The sequence below is a fragment of the Elephantulus edwardii genome, unplaced genomic scaffold (genome assembly GCF_000299155.1).
Source record: "Elephantulus edwardii isolate Elephantulus edwardi_28Jun2011 unplaced genomic scaffold, EleEdw1.0 scaffold00297, whole genome shotgun sequence".
NCBI classification, from domain to species: Eukaryota; Metazoa; Chordata; class Mammalia; order Macroscelidea; family Macroscelididae; genus Elephantulus; species Elephantulus edwardii.
This window is the reverse complement of record NW_006400047.1, coordinates 1668644-1684599: the sequence shown is the minus strand read 5'-3', so window position 1 is coordinate 1684599 and position 15956 is coordinate 1668644. Positions and strand designations below refer to the sequence as shown.

The window sequence follows — 15956 nt, the reverse complement described above, 5'->3', positions numbered from 1 at the left end:
CTCTCTTTATTCTTCAAAGCCCAGCAAAAACATTTCCAAAACAACATGCACAACTTTTTGAGGGCAAATTAATCATGCCCTTTGTGATTCCACAACCTTATATGCACACCAATATTTACTGATGTTCAACCATTAGCAAACAACTGCTATGCACCCATGTTACAATGATAAGCAAAGCAGACTCCTGCCTTCAGTCTAGTGGACAACTGGAAACTGTGATAAATGCTATGAAGATAAAGTACAGAGGACAACTAAAAAACTGAATCTAGTCTGCAGGTCAGAGCAGTATTTCCAAAGGAGCACAGCAAAGATTTGAGATGGAATAAAGAATGATGTTTTAAAAAACTCAGAGCAAAGAAGAGCTAAAAGGCTGGGGTATAAAAATGGGAGTGACAACAATCAAAGCTGGAGTGGACAGGGGCCAGATCAAGTTGCGCTAAGGCAGTTATCCACAATTACAAGTTATCTCCATTCGTAGATCTTTCCACAACACAGGGCATCCAGAGGACAGAAGCCAAGTCATCAGATGGGAGAAGAACTGGCATCCAAGCATCCAATCCCTGTATCTGGCTGACAGACTAGGTTATCCCTTCTACAGTCTATTCTGCTCACCAACTGTAACAGAGGTACATAATAGTGTGCTTGGTAATGGTAGAACTTCAGCAGACTTGCTATTAAAACCATGTGCTACTCAAAAGTTATCAAAAAGAGACCTGAACACACAGATAAAATAGTCAGCACTATGCCTAGCATGGTGATGAGGCCAGGGCTGACACACAAGAAGGACCACTTATAAATAGAATCTCACAGCATTCAAAATCATCAACAACAAAAATATCTTTTGTTTTAACAATGAACAATCAGATAGCAATATAACTACCTCCACAGAATCCATCAGACCTTGCAAGAGGAGTTTCTGATGAGGAAATGCACCATCCCCAACTGGAAAATACCCCAAGGTTTGGATTGCTCGTTCTTTCATCTGGAAAAACAAGGAGAATTTTTTTCTGTCAAATACAGTGTTTTACCCTTGAACAGTGTTTCAAAAGAGGAAAAGGCAGGCAGAAGAAATCTCTAATTCACCAATGTGTACGTTTTTATAAAAGTATCCAATGCTACAGTATATACCTTATAAGATACTAAGGACAGAAAAGCATAAACCAAATCCATTAATGATGCAGTCACAAAAGAAAGCAAGCTAGACTGTAAATTATTATCTTTCAAAGTACAACAGTTAGGGATGTGAGTTCTGGGATCAAACCATTGCTCAGTGAATTAAACAGTGTTTACAGGTGTGTGACCTTTAGGCAAGTTACTTCATCTCGCTCTGGCTCTCTTTTCTCTCTTTAAAGACACAGAGAAAGCCTTCAGCAGAATTTATTAGAAGATTCAATTAATGCATGTATGCATGTAAAGTATGTAAATGTTGCTTGGTACATTACAAACACTCATTAATAGTAATGACAAATTAGTAACAGCCAATAAAAATCACACTGTACGGTCTTTTCTGTTTTAATCAATGGCTAAGCCAAGATCAAGTTATTATATGTTATTAAACTTGTTTGATCACAAAGAACATGTTTTAAAGACTATAGAAAGTCTTAGCTAAAAGTACAAGGCTGTAAACGCTCCTTTCCCTCAGCATGTTCACAATACTTATTGATTCTGTAAATCCCACCTAGCAGTGGGAGGTAAGATTTATATTTTTTTTCATTAATTTTAATGAACATTTACAGAGATTTTGGATTTCCATTCATTCATTGTTGCACGTTTCTCCCTGTCCAACCCTTTCTCCAGTTCACTCCTCTCTTTGAAAAGTAAAAGAAAAATTCTTTCATTGGTATACAATCCCCCCGCACACCCCCACCGACCCAAGTACACTCCAACACTTGAGGTAAAAAAATTACAAAATCAATCAATCATAAAATGATTGTCAATCATCAATTAAAACTTTACTATCCATCTAATGTGGTGATGACAAATGAACTACCTGATGTTTTGGATCCCTTATTAAAGCCTAAGAAAACTGTGCAAGTCCTAAACTGGAATCCCTAGGTCAGACGGTACATATAAGGTGTGTACAAGTTATTCCTATCCTAAAACCATTTATCCTATTCATTACAATTAAGTTTTGCTCATTTAAATATCTATGAAAAAGTTTCAAAAGAAAAGAAGGTAGAGACTTGCCTTGCTTGTTTCTTTACTGGAGGGTATTCTATTTAGTAAGCTTTCTACAAGATGCAATTTGGTAAAGCCAGAGCCCTCACTGGGGATTGGGAGTGGACCATTTCGGCCAATTTCACCCAGGGCTGTGCAGGCAGCAATTGCCAGGATGGGTGATGTACTATCCAAAAACGAGCCTGTAAACACATTCAGACAAAGTGGAGAATAACACACACTACTGAAACACTTTTAAACACCAACAATGCATTCAAGAATTTTTTTTAAATAAGCAAAAATTAAAAAGAAAAATCTATGATATCTTCTAGTTGATATTTTACTCAACAATAAAACACCAAGGCCACATGGCAGAGAGTAGTGTCCTTTATATTATTTAAATATTCTCCTCCATAAAAGTACAGCATTATTGTTTTTCACTGCTGTCAAGTCAGAACTGACTCACAAATGACCCTCCAGCTAGTTTTCAGAGGCTGTAGTGTGCACAAGAAGAGACTGCCCATCTTCGTCCTATGGAACAGCTGGTGGATGTGAACTGAACTTCCTGCCTTTGGGTTGGCAGCACAACCCCTTACCACCAGGCCACCAGAGCTCCTTACAGCATTATTTTTGCTGTTGTGTGCCATCAAGTTGGACCTAACCCATATAGCCAATCCTCTGGCAGGTTTTTGGAGGCAGTTAATTACAAAGAAGGAGACAGCCAATCTTTCTTCCATACAGCAGCTGGTGGAATCGAACTGTATACCTTTGAGACTGCAGCACAGCATCTTACCACTAGGCCACCAAAGCTCCCTACTGCTACTAAAAATGCAGGAATTATTTAGCATAAACTAAGTTTTTGAGGAAATCTTCTCTTTAAATACAATGCTGTAAAAACAGCTATATTAAATCTTAGCATAATTCAAAAACATTAACACTCCAGTGAGCATTAAGTCATGAGTTACCTATTGTTTCTGTGGCACTCTGAATGAGTTCCTCTTGTTCAGGCAGAAAATCAGCATTTGTCTCCAAGTCTTGTTTGTCTGCCATTCTCATTTTCTTTTTAGACAAATACCTTCCCACTGTGAATCCCAATGCAAGCAAGGATCCATGCTGTATCTCTGGGCTCTGAATTTAACAATATATTATTATCAATCTCTTTCTCACATGCCAAGAATACAATACTGAAGTAACAGGACATTCATTTCTCCAGTAAAACACAAGGTCAAAGAGGAAAGTGATCATGGAGAGTCTAATAAATCAGAGAACAAGGAAAGTTTTAAGTTTCTAAGATAGAAAATTCAAAAACATTAAACTGATTCTTGATTCACTTAAAAACTTGGATCTCTAATCCATGCTCACTGCTACAATCTGAGTGAGGTGTTTCTCTCATGTCCTTAAGTTTCTACAGTTTCTTCCTTCCCACTTACAGCATTTACACAGCTACACTAACTCAGTTTTCAAGTATTATTTCTGTTGCCAACAACATACAATAAGCTGACTCTGTCAATACCTTTAACACAAGGCAAACAAAACATTTCAAAGTTCATAGTTTCAAGAGTTTATTTTTTTATAAGCACAACAGTACAGAGAAGCAGACATAGAGGAAAAAAAAGAAACCAATATTACTCACCTATTATTGGGAAATTACAGATATTTACTCACCACTGTATTTGCTACAAGGTGCCCTGGTAGGGTAGTGCTTTGCATATATTAGGCTGCTAATATCAACCAAATGTTGATGGTTTGAGTCTACAAGAAATTCTATGGGGAAAAGATGGCTGGTGTCTTCCTGTAAAAATTTATAGCCTCAGAAACCCAATGGAGGTTCCCTGTGCGTTGGACTCAACTTTGGCAGTGAGTGTGGGTTTTGGTTTGGTATTATTAACATTAACATAGCATCTGTAGACATGAGGCACTCAAATTTGCACATAATCATTTCTTATTAATATTAACAGCAATTCATATTACAAATGCAGACACAAAAGGTAAAATTAGACACCTTTGTAAAAGCCCTTCTTGTCTCCCACAAAAAAAAAAAGACAAAAACAGTAACTTACATGATTGTCTTTTGTAGTCTTTATAAGCTGCTCTATCAATGACTTCAACTCATTTCCTGACACTGTAGATACCACCACAGAGTAAAACAATGCTGCCAGTTCACGCATCTCTTCTTTACTGCTATTCATCAGACTCTAAGATGGTTAAGTAAAAGAAATATATACATTATATACATACACATACACAGACACAGATACACACACAGACACTATCACCCTGCTAATAACATCTAACATTTAAAACTAAAAGGAAAAAATAACATTATAATATTCAACCTACTAGTATCTAAAAGACCACTATTAGTAGGTCTTTAGAAAACAACTAATAAAAAAAATGTATTTTTTCAAAGAAAAATAAAAGTTCAATAATATACTAAAAACCTTAACTTCCTTTTACATCAAATATACAAAAAACACAAAACAGGTAGAATTAATAATACACAAGTAGTCTAAAACAGAAATGAGTATATTTTCTTCTGTAAAGGGCCAGTTCTATAAATATTTTAAGCTCTGAAAACCACAGAGTCCTTTGTTTTAACTACTTAACTCACTGTACTAAAGTAACCACTGAAATGTGAACCGAAGAGTCTAGCTGTGTGTCAATAAAGCTTATTGTATGATTATTATAATTTTCAGGTGACATAGAATGTTATTCCTCTGATATTCTTTCTTATCATTTAAAAACCATAGAAAATATTCTTAACTCATAGGTCACACGAAAACAAAAGGCAAGTCTGTTTTAGCCCATGGGCTACAGTTTGTCAACCTCTAATTTAAATAAACAAAACTCAGAATGAAAGGGGAAAACTCCTTTTTAAATTACAAGAATTTCATGAGAGGACAATTTACAGAAAAGTACAAAACTCACCTCTCAGAAAATTACGTTCATGTTTTCACACTTTACAAGACAATGATCACTTTTATAATTCAAGCTGCACTGTCCAAAAAAAGAGGACCTCTGATGACCTAATGGTAGGAAATGACACTGCAATCTCACATTTCAAATCCACCAACTGCTCCAAAGGAGAAGGATGGGCAATCTCCTCTCCAGTGACTAAATACCTCAAAAAACTCACTGAAGGGTCAACTATAGGTCAGTTCTGATTTGATGGTATTTTAAAAACAACTTTCCAAAAAGAACTGCATTATGTAACACAAGAGTTACAGAAAATTTTATAAGCCATATTTAAACACACACACAAAAAATTATTGTTTATCTGAGATTCAACTCTGAGAACGTGTATTTTTATTTGCTACATCAGCCAACCATACTGATGTAATTACAGGACAAAAACATGGTATTGGTAAGCATGGAAACTAATACAACTCATATAGAGGGTGTGACACTATCAAAATTATAAAAGTACGTGTTCTCTGGCCCAGTAATTCCACTTCAAGGGAATCCATCTAAATTTGAACTTCCTTACATAGGAAAAGATAGGTTATTCATTATAGTAGACTAGAAGCAACCTATATGGCCAACAATAAAGAACTAGAATAAACTGTAGTCTATTTATACAATGACAAGGCTGCTTAAGGAATGAGGATGCTCTTTCTGCACGTGAACATAAAGAGTTCTCAGATCTACCGCTAAAATGAAAGAACCTAACAACAGAGATAATATATTGCTTTTTATATAAACAAACGCAGAGAAACAGTAATGTTTGTTTTAACTTGGTTTTGTTAAGGCGGTTTTCTGGTGGCCTAGCTCCTCCAACGCAAATCCACCAACAGCTTCTGTGAAAGAAAAATGGGCAGTCTCCTCTAGGGCGATTTACAGCCTCAGAAACACGCCTGGAGGGTCAGCTATGAGTCAGTTCTTACTCCACTGGCAATGAGCTGAGTGAGTATACTTATAATTCTGAATCTACACAATTTATAAATAAGTTATGGTCTTCATATGTCAGAGGGGAAAGAAAACAGAATGGAAACTGAGGACTTTGGGAAGACGGGAGACAATTATCGACAGGAGCCATTTCACTATTTTTAATTCTATAAACTGTGAATTCTTTAAAAAATTATTTCATCATTTTTTAAATAGAATTTTTATTTTATACTGGTTTACTTACAAAGTTCGTATATACTGTTTTTCACACTGGATCTTTCCCATTTTCTTTACCCACTCCTCCCTCCATCCGTCAAATTGGATGACCACCATCACCCTTCCCCCAGCCCTACACTCACGCTTGCCCCTCTGCTTCCACCCTGCCCTCCTTAGATCTTCATACACTTTCTACAATAATAGTACTTTCATACAATTGAATACTACACAGCACGCAGGAACAATGATTTTGTAAACCACTACCTAGCTTGGGAGGAACTGGAGAGCATTATGCTAAGTTAACTAACTCCGTACCATAAGGACAAATATCGTACAAGACCATTATTGTGGAAGTAATTATTTTTTTTTTATTAATAGACTCTCAATTTCTTTTCTACTCCAGTCAGAGGGGCCAACAAAATACACTAAAATATTTTCCTGGTAAGTGTTTAAGAGCAGAAAGAAGTCATGAGAGCACTAGTAGCAAGAAAAAAAATTATGAGATTCAAGTTTAAAATAGACAAAATATACATACATGCACAGGACATACCTTAATCCATTCTATTTTATCTACAAATTTGGCAGCCAACTTTTCTGGATACACTGAGACAGCTTCCAATAGACAGTACATGACTGGTAAACCTAAGAGGAAGTCAGAATCCTGTTAAATTTTAAGTCATAAGCAATAAATTACTAATATGCAATTAAATCTGCTGCTTTAGTAAGCATGTCTTCAGTTCAACAACAAAAAAAGATTCAAAACCCAAACAGTAAGTGACTCAATTTAGCAAATTTAGACCAGTTATCCATATAAGGCGGAATGGCCTGCTCTCCACACTTATTTTTATGTAAAAATTTATCCTCTATTTAGATTTTTTTTTTGAGGGCATAAGTGGTTTAATATTTTTCTCTGGTCTCAAGACTTCCTACCTCCAACACCTGCTAACAGCTGCTGAAGCAGGCCAATGTAGATCTGAACAGGGTTGCTCTCCCCACCCTTGGAAGATGACGAGGCTGTAGCTTGGCTTCCTGACATTAAAGTTCGTATGTAGCGTCCAATGGCTGGGGCATGATCTTGCATATCAGCCAAACTTTGAGAGGTGGGCACCACTCCTGCACTGTGTGCCAGGCACATTCGCAAGTACAGAACTATCTAAAAACAAGGAGAAGACCAGTTAAGCTGCTCAAAAAGTTAATACAGAAGGATATTCAATGTGACTGTTTTCTAGCTTCAATTTCCCCACTTCTTTCACAAAACTGTTTAACTCTCCTCGTGGAATCTGGAAAATACGTTTCATTATGCTAACTAGTATTATTTAACTGGAGCAAAATTTATACAGCAATCTTTCACAAACACAAAGTGCTTTTTTTATACTGACATATACTTTTTAAAATTTTTTTTATATTACTTTACAAAATTTGAATACATTATTTTTCACAAAATATCTGACAAATATGGAACGCTTCATAAATGTGCATGTCATACTTCCGCTGAGGCCATGCTAATCTTCTCTTTATTGTTTCAATTTTAGTACATGTGCTACTGAAGCGAGCACACGTGCTTTATTTTTAAATAAAGCAGAATAGAGTTGCAATGCAAACTCAACTTCTAAAGTCTGAAAATTACAATGAAAACCATTATTTTTAAAAAGCCGCAACATAAAAGTGAGTGGGGAGAAATCTCAGATTATCCATTCCTGGGCAAGATGATCTTATCTGTGTTTAATCTCCGCAAACAGAATAATCTGAAAACACAGGTTGAAGCTGTCTACAACATCATTAAAAGACCTCTTGAATTAGTTACCAGAGAGTCCTCATGCAGTCCTGATAGCACTGTGGTTGAGGCATTCAGATACTATCTGAAAGGTCAATGGTTTAAACCCACCAGTCACTCAAGGGAGAAAGGTGAGTCCTTTTGTTTCTGTAAAGATATATTTTCTTGAGACTCTTCCTCTTTTTTCACTGACCTTCTACTTTCCTACTATATACTCAAGCTAATATGAATCTGTAAAAATTGGCAATGATCAATCACTAATGGGAAAGGGTAGTAATTAAGGAGGCAAAACAATCCCTGAAGATTAAAACTCTGGCAAACGTACCTTTATTTAGTATTAGTCATCATCATCATGAATAATCTAGAGATAATTTAAAGTATGTGGATGCATACACAAGAGGATATGTCTAGGTTATAAGCAAATAATAAATCATTTTCCATATAAGACTTGAATATCCTTAAATTTCAGTATCTGCAAGGATGGGGGTGGGTGGTCCTAGAGCCAAGTGTGTATCAAAGGTGCTGGTGGTTTTGTGGGATTGTTTTAATAAAAGAGCCTCGTAAAGAATAATCACACTATAATATGGATTTATCCAGATAACAAAAAAATCACACAGACATCTCTTCGGGTGTAATTTTAGTGATCAGAACTCAAAGAAGTGGGGGTAGGAAGAACTGGTAGAGAGAGAAAATAAAAAATAAATGACTGTTCTACCTCTCCAAAGGCAGCTGGATTAAATGGAAGGACAGTGGTCCCCGTCATATATTTGGCTGGAGTTTTCATTCGATGGGAAGCCTATTAAAAATAAACCCAAAACAAATTACTGTGAAATGGAACATTATCAATTAAAAAATTATTATCTAGTCATGTAACTGTTCAAAATTTGCTCCTGTTGTTTCCTATTTGAAACATTTTACCACTCCTAATGCTGATTCTGCATGTCCTTCAATGGATATGCAAAGATTAGCCTATGGACTTGTGTACTGACTTTATCTCCATGCCTTCATTGTACTGTCAAAAAAACCCAAAACTTGAATCTAGGTACCTACTGACACACTTACCTTAAGCAATGTATGCTAGTAATTCCTGTTAATAAAGAGTGAACACTGATGCATCTTCTGACTCCAAATACATTTATACTACAGAGACGAGACTCAGTTGCTAGACAATGACCTCCAACTCACAAAAGCAAAGACCAAATAGAGGCAGAAGGTAGGGTAGACTCCAGCAACTCAAAAAAAGTGACATAAAAAGTGAAATGGAATCAAAGCTGAGGGTCATTACGACCAGTATTCTCCAAACTATCAGCAGAGAACACTGTGCAAAAGCCAGAGAAGCTGAAAGGCACGCGTAATGGAAGAAACCTGCAGTGCCCTTGGGACACATTCACAAAGATGCTACCATAATAGCTCTTAAAAATTAAAGGGATGAGGGGCTCTGGTGGTCTAGTGGCAAGAAGCTGTCCTGCAATCAATCCCAGAAGTATGTGGTTTGAATCCACTAGATGCTCTGCTGGAGAAGGAGGGGCAATCTCCTCCTGTATCAGTCAGATCCAATTTGATGGTATACACACAAAAACTAATAAAATTTAAAAGACTAAAAAAAAAAATAAAGGCAGATACATATGTCTATGTATATCACAACTAGGGAAAGAATTTTAAACACAAGCAAAATGTTGCAATTATGAAACAGTATTTAAAGAATTCACACTGAGGTAAAACAGACCAGTTACACTTGGGAATTATATTTTTCCTGTTCCATATGTTCCTCTTGACTATTAATACTATTAAAAACTGTACTACTACTACTCACAATTTGCTTAAATATTTATTTTCATTATCCATTATATAACTCAAAATAACGATCTAAGGGTGAATGCCATACCTTTTCCTGGATATAATATACCATTTCTGGGAAAGAAGGCATCTGCTTAGAAGCATTTTCTTTTTTGTTTCTACCAGGAAGGCACCTTAACACTCTTTGTGCTTCTCCATGAACTTCTTCTCGCCTTTCAGAAAGAAAAAGAAATTTCATCAATTGGAGAATGAGCTTTCAGAGCACTAGAAAAAATGTCCTAAGTATATTATTGACTATTTAAGCAAAATACATTACAAGGAGTCTCCAATTTAAAATGAACTGCACTTACAACTCATCATTTCTGGGTTTTCCTCGTTATCTTTAACAATATATATCACACACAAAATGTTGTTGCATATAATTTGCTGATGTTCACTCCCATAGAGTAAATTTTCTGATGTACTATTTAAAACAATGCTGTTAATTAAGCAGGCATTGCTGGTGTTTAGAGTCACTACAAGTCTAAATACATAAGAATATTGAATTTTGGACACATCGAGCTTTAAAGTTTAGAGCTCCTTAAATACCAAAGTGGTAAAACTTCACCTAACATCTTTTGGGCATGTTGCTAGACGACTCTACTCATTGAAAAGTGGCACCACACTTGGAAAGGTGGAGGGACAGAGAAAGAGAGGAAAGACCCACAACCAAGTGGACTGACACAGTGACTGTAGCAATGGGCTCAAGAACAGGACAGGGTTCAGACTTGTTAGGAGTTGCTATGAGTCATACTCAACTCGACAGCACTTAATAACAACTTTAAACTCTGACTTCATTGGTACAACACTGATGATCTGTTTCCACTGTTAACCAAGTCTATAAAATTACTTTAGTTTTTCAGAAGATTTTCATTTAGTCTGAACAGTTTTAACTGAAAAAGGAAAACAACAATAATCTATGGTCAACTGATATTCGACAAGAAAACAAAATCTATCAAATGGGAAAATAACAGCCTCTTCAACAAATGGTGCTAGTATTACTGGATTACTACCTGTAGAAAGCTGAAGCAGGATTACACCGCTCACTGTAGACAAAAATAAACTCAAGGGAAACCTAGGGGTAAAGCCCCAAACCATTAAGATCCTGAGACAAAGTAGGACAAAGTTTAGAAGGTCTAGCCCATGGTAAGAAAAAGCTGACAAATACAGCCAGAAATACACAACAACCAGGAGAGGAGAAAACTAATGAATGGGACCTTTTAAAGAATAAATCCCTGTGCACATCAAAAACTTTTTCCAACAGAGTAAAAAGAAAACCTACTGACTGGGAAAAACATTTGGCAATATCATCTCAGACAAGGGTCTAAAAGTTTACAGACTACAGAGCCTTCACAAGAAAAATAAAAATAACCCAACAACCAAAAGGACAAAAGACATGGAAAAACTTTTAACTGAGGAAGACATCTGGATGGCCAACAGACAGATAAAGAAATGCTCAAAATCACTGGCAATTAGAGGGATGCACATGAAAACCACAATGAGATACCATCTCTCTCCACCAACAGCGGAAATGTTTGACAGGACAGCAAATAATAAATGTTAGAGAGTATGTGGAAAGATAAAACTCTCATACACTGTTGGTGGGGTTGTAAAATGATACAACCACTCTGGAAGGCAGATCGGCATTTCCTCATAAAGATGAACATAGAAAGTCCAAATGATCCAGCTATATCACTGCTTGGAAAATTGAAACTAAGACACAAACAGATTTGTATACCAATATTCTAGTAGTAGTATTCACCGTCACGAGAGCATGCAAACAGCCCAAATGTCCAACCACAATCAAATGGCTAAGAAATTGTGGTGTTCACATGATGGAATACTATGCAGCATGCAGGAACAATGATTTTTAAAATTACTACCCAACATGGAAGGTACTAGAGAGCATTATGCTAAATGAACTAACTCAGTCACATAAGGACAAATACTATGTAAGACCATTACTGTAGAAATGGAAAGATAACTAGTAAACGGTTATAAGGATCCAAGGTGGGAAAGGTAAGAGCAGAGGGGTTAGGATGGGCAGGGGGAAATGATACGGTCACCTAATTTGATGGGTAGAGGGAGGGGTGGATAAGGAAAATGGGAAAGATTCAATGTGAAAAACAACGTATACAAATTCTGCAAGTAAACCAATATAAAGTAAGTATTTTATTTTAGAAAAACCCTATCACACAGTCACAATAATCAGAACAACTTGTTACTGGTATGTGACAGGCTCTCAGAGCAATGGAACAAATCTGAAAACCTAGAAATGAATCCATCCAACTATGGAAAGCTTATCTTTGACAAAGAGATTCCATCTTTGTGGAAAAAAGACAATCTGTTTAACAAATGATGAGTCAAAAGTGAGTAGCTATTTGCAGAAAATTAAAATGAGATTCACACTTCATATGATATACAAAAATGAACTTAAGATGGATTAGAGACTCAGGAATAAAAAAGACCATTAAATTAAAAAACTGGGGCATATTCAGCACACCTAACTTTTCCTCTCATGCCCTATCAAAGGCATAAATAAAATTAAAAAATAAATGAAAATGCACCAACAATAGAGGCTAAACTAGATGATCTGGACCTTCTAAAAACTAAAACCTTATATGCATCAAAAACTGTCTCCAAAAATGTAAAGATACTCTATACACTGGGAAAATATTTGATAGCAACACAGTTGACAAGTGACTCATCTCTAAAATTTAGAGAGAAATAAAAGACAATCCAATTACAAATTGGGCAAAGGACGTGGATAGACACTTCACCAAAGGTGACACTCAGAGGGCCAACAAACACTTGAAGAAATGCTTAAGAATATTATGTACTGTTGTTGTTATGTACCACTGAGTCAGAACCAACTCAGAGTTGACCCTCGAGTGGGTTTTCAGAGGCAATAAAACTGTACAAAAGGAGAGTGCCCAACTTTCCTATGTAGAACAACTGGTGGGCTTGAACCGTGTGTGTTTGGGTTGTATCACAAATCCTTACCACTAAGCCACCTGAACTCCCTCATTAGATATTGTTGTTGTTAGGTGCCATCAAGTCGTAGATGACTCATAGCAACGCTATGAATGAAACATCTGAACACTTATATAACTTTCATAGTTTCTCCATGTTCACAGAGTTTCCAGAGGCAAGCTATTTCGGAAGTGGATGCCTCTCCTGCTTCCAACATTAGCTATTAGAGAGTTACAAATCAAAACAATGAGGTATCATCCCACTCAAGGAAAAATAGAAAAGTTCAGTAAGACAGCAAAAAAAAAAATGCTGGTGAAGATGTGGAGAGACCAGAACTCTCATACACTGCTGGGGAAGATGTAAAATGGTGCAACCACTATGGAAGGCAGTAGGCTGTTTCCTACAATTGGAAAAGAAATACCATTTGATCTAGCAATCTTACTATTAGGTGGGCTAAAGAATTAAGAGCTGCCACACAAATAAATACATGTACACCCATATTAACTGGAGTATTACTCACAAAAGCACAGAGAAGAAAAGAACCCTAGCACTGAACAAGATGCAGGATAAAGAGAATATGGTGCATTCATACAATGAAGTACTATCATGAAACACTCTAAAGCAAACATTGTATAACATGGTTGCATCTAGAGGACACAGTGCTAAACTGTAAGTGACAAAAGAACTATTATAAGATAGATCACTAATATAAAAAGCCAAGGAAAGGAGTACACACAGAATCATTCTTAGATGGTTAACAATGATGACTGGGGGGGAGTGAGAAGGAAAAAAACCCCATATACTGAGTGAAGGGAAAGACAATATACAATAAGAGGACTGCTATGGGTCATAATCATCTTGTGTATGTACATAAGGCTTTTTAAAATTACTTAAACATTTTTAAAATGCACACTTTAAAAAGTTTAGTAACAAATACATTAACATAAAATTGAGCTTATATACTTGATTACAGTTCTCTTAGTATATTAGAATAAACAGTACTCAGTTGCATAATAAATCTATAAATGTCATAATAAAGCCTATAAATTATTACTGATTATTATTGATGTTCATAGGACATCAAGAGTTACATTTTTTACTATTTAATAAATTGTTTCTAAAGCTCTGGATCAACAAGACAAAAACAAAAATTTTAATAATGTTCAAATAAATGTAAAGTAAGCTCAAATTCAAATTAGCACTTTTGGAAACTTACGGATCTCCAGCAGCTAATAAGAGTAAATATCTGGAAGGTATATGATCTGAAGGAAACACAGTGCTTGCAAATTTCACAGCCACCTGTCGAACTTGAACTTCAGGCTATTTGATAGATAGATAGAATATACATACACACACAAACAAAAGAAAAGAAATAAATTTCAAGCAACATATTCCAGTCAAGACAGTCTTCCTATTTATAAATATTTCAAAATTTAAGTTGGCATTTCCACAAATGTATGTCTAAATCATAAGATCAAAATTAAAAATGTATTCTAGTAGTAGCTGCAGCATCAATTAAAAAAAGTACTTTAAAAAAGAATGGTCCAGGCAAAGCAGGGAATACAGCTACAAAATCACTTGTTCCAAAGTGTAAGCCCAAAATATGGGGCCAGGATCACTCCCACAGTTTCAGCGCTCCTCTTCTACCACTCCTTATGGCCACCATCTGCTTCTCTAAATTTTAAACTCAGTTACTGACTAGTAAAATTCAAGTATTCTGCAGGGAAGACAAAGACAGCTTACTTGAAGTTATTTTAAAGTCAAGTTAGTCTAACTTCTCCAAATTTTCTTGATGTTAAATCTGATCCTATAGTAAAGTTTTAACAACTAAAATACATCCTGAACAGGTTTAAGAATCTATGGTTAAAACTAGGAAAGCAGTTTTAGACTCTCTTGATCCTCAAGTGCTCTTCTCATACACCTTCCTCCAAAGTCAGTCCTCCAGCCACAAACACAAGTGACTCACAGGAGAAAGAAATTAAGAACTATATAGACTGTTCTACTCATTCAGGAATTCGTGCTATTTAGCATTTCCTGAGCTACATTAAAGTGCAATGATATAGAAGACCAGTTTAAATTATAGAATTTAACTTAGAATTTAATTGAGATCTGAGAAAAGTAAATTTGGCTGGTTATGTTATTACAAGATTTCACCACGTGTATGAATGTAACTATGGGCATTCCCAAGCATTACATACATAGCCTAGAGGCTAACACAAGAGGTTATAGTGTTTGTCAGATCAGTAGGGCAACATATTTCGTTGAGAAGTTACCTAGAAAATGTTAAGTATTCTATTCTAATTTGCTTCCAAATAAGCCTACTCTTTTTTGGCTGTTATTAGAGTTATATGGCCATAAATATGTGAACCACCTATCAACAGCATTTGGCCATGGGATTCTATATATGGTAACCTTTATGAATAGACCTAACAGTCTAATTTATTTCTGACACATTTCAATAAAAAACAAATACTCTTGTGAATCATTAATAATTTTCTCGAATAAACATATTAAATCAGGTTGACAAGACTGCAGTTAAAAGCAATTTTTATTAATCACACCAATACTTTTTAGACTCAGTCCCTCTTCAAATCTCTTTTCCTACTACTACCAAAGTTGGAACAAAAGAACTGATCACAGCAAATACATACCATTTTGTTTTATAAAATATATATACACACACACACACATATATATATATATATTTTCCCCCCCAGATATTTTCAAGACAATGAAATAAAAGTAACTCTCCAGCAACAACTGCAAAGTTCAACAGGGCAGCAAACAACAAAAGCTGGTAAGGTTGTGGAAAGACTGGAACTTGGAACTCTTATTTACTATTGGTGAATGTAAAATGGTACAGCCACTATGGAAGGCTGGCTGGAGCTTTCTCAAAAAGCTGAAAATAAAAATATCATTTAACCCAGGAATTCCACTACTGGAAATATATCCTAAAGAAACTAGAGTCAAAACTCAAACAAATGTATGTACACTCATGTTTATTGCTGTGTTATTCACAACAGCAAAAAGAAAGAAGCAACTCAAGAGCCCATCAACAAATCAATGGTTAGAAAAACTATGTATGGTACATCACACAATGGAGTTTTATTACACA

General features: G+C 35.7%; 1 protein-coding gene across 1 annotated transcript in view; it reads right to left on the bottom strand.

Annotated features, from left to right (window-relative positions):
• KIAA0368 (KIAA0368 ortholog) overlaps positions 1–15956 on the bottom strand; it is a 107371-nt gene that overhangs the window by 51771 nt on the left and 39644 nt on the right. The window contains exons 14-22 of the mRNA XM_006900849.1: positions 14058–14161; positions 9918–10041; positions 8748–8828; positions 7189–7411; positions 6809–6900; positions 4218–4352; positions 3123–3285; positions 2188–2360; positions 881–982 (exon numbers count right to left, since the gene is read on the bottom strand). Coding sequence (XP_006900911.1) covers positions 881–982; positions 2188–2360; positions 3123–3285; positions 4218–4352; positions 6809–6900; positions 7189–7411; positions 8748–8828; positions 9918–10041; positions 14058–14161 — 1197 coding nt within the window. The remainder of the gene's footprint in view (positions 1–880; positions 983–2187; positions 2361–3122; positions 3286–4217; positions 4353–6808; positions 6901–7188; positions 7412–8747; positions 8829–9917; positions 10042–14057; positions 14162–15956) is intronic.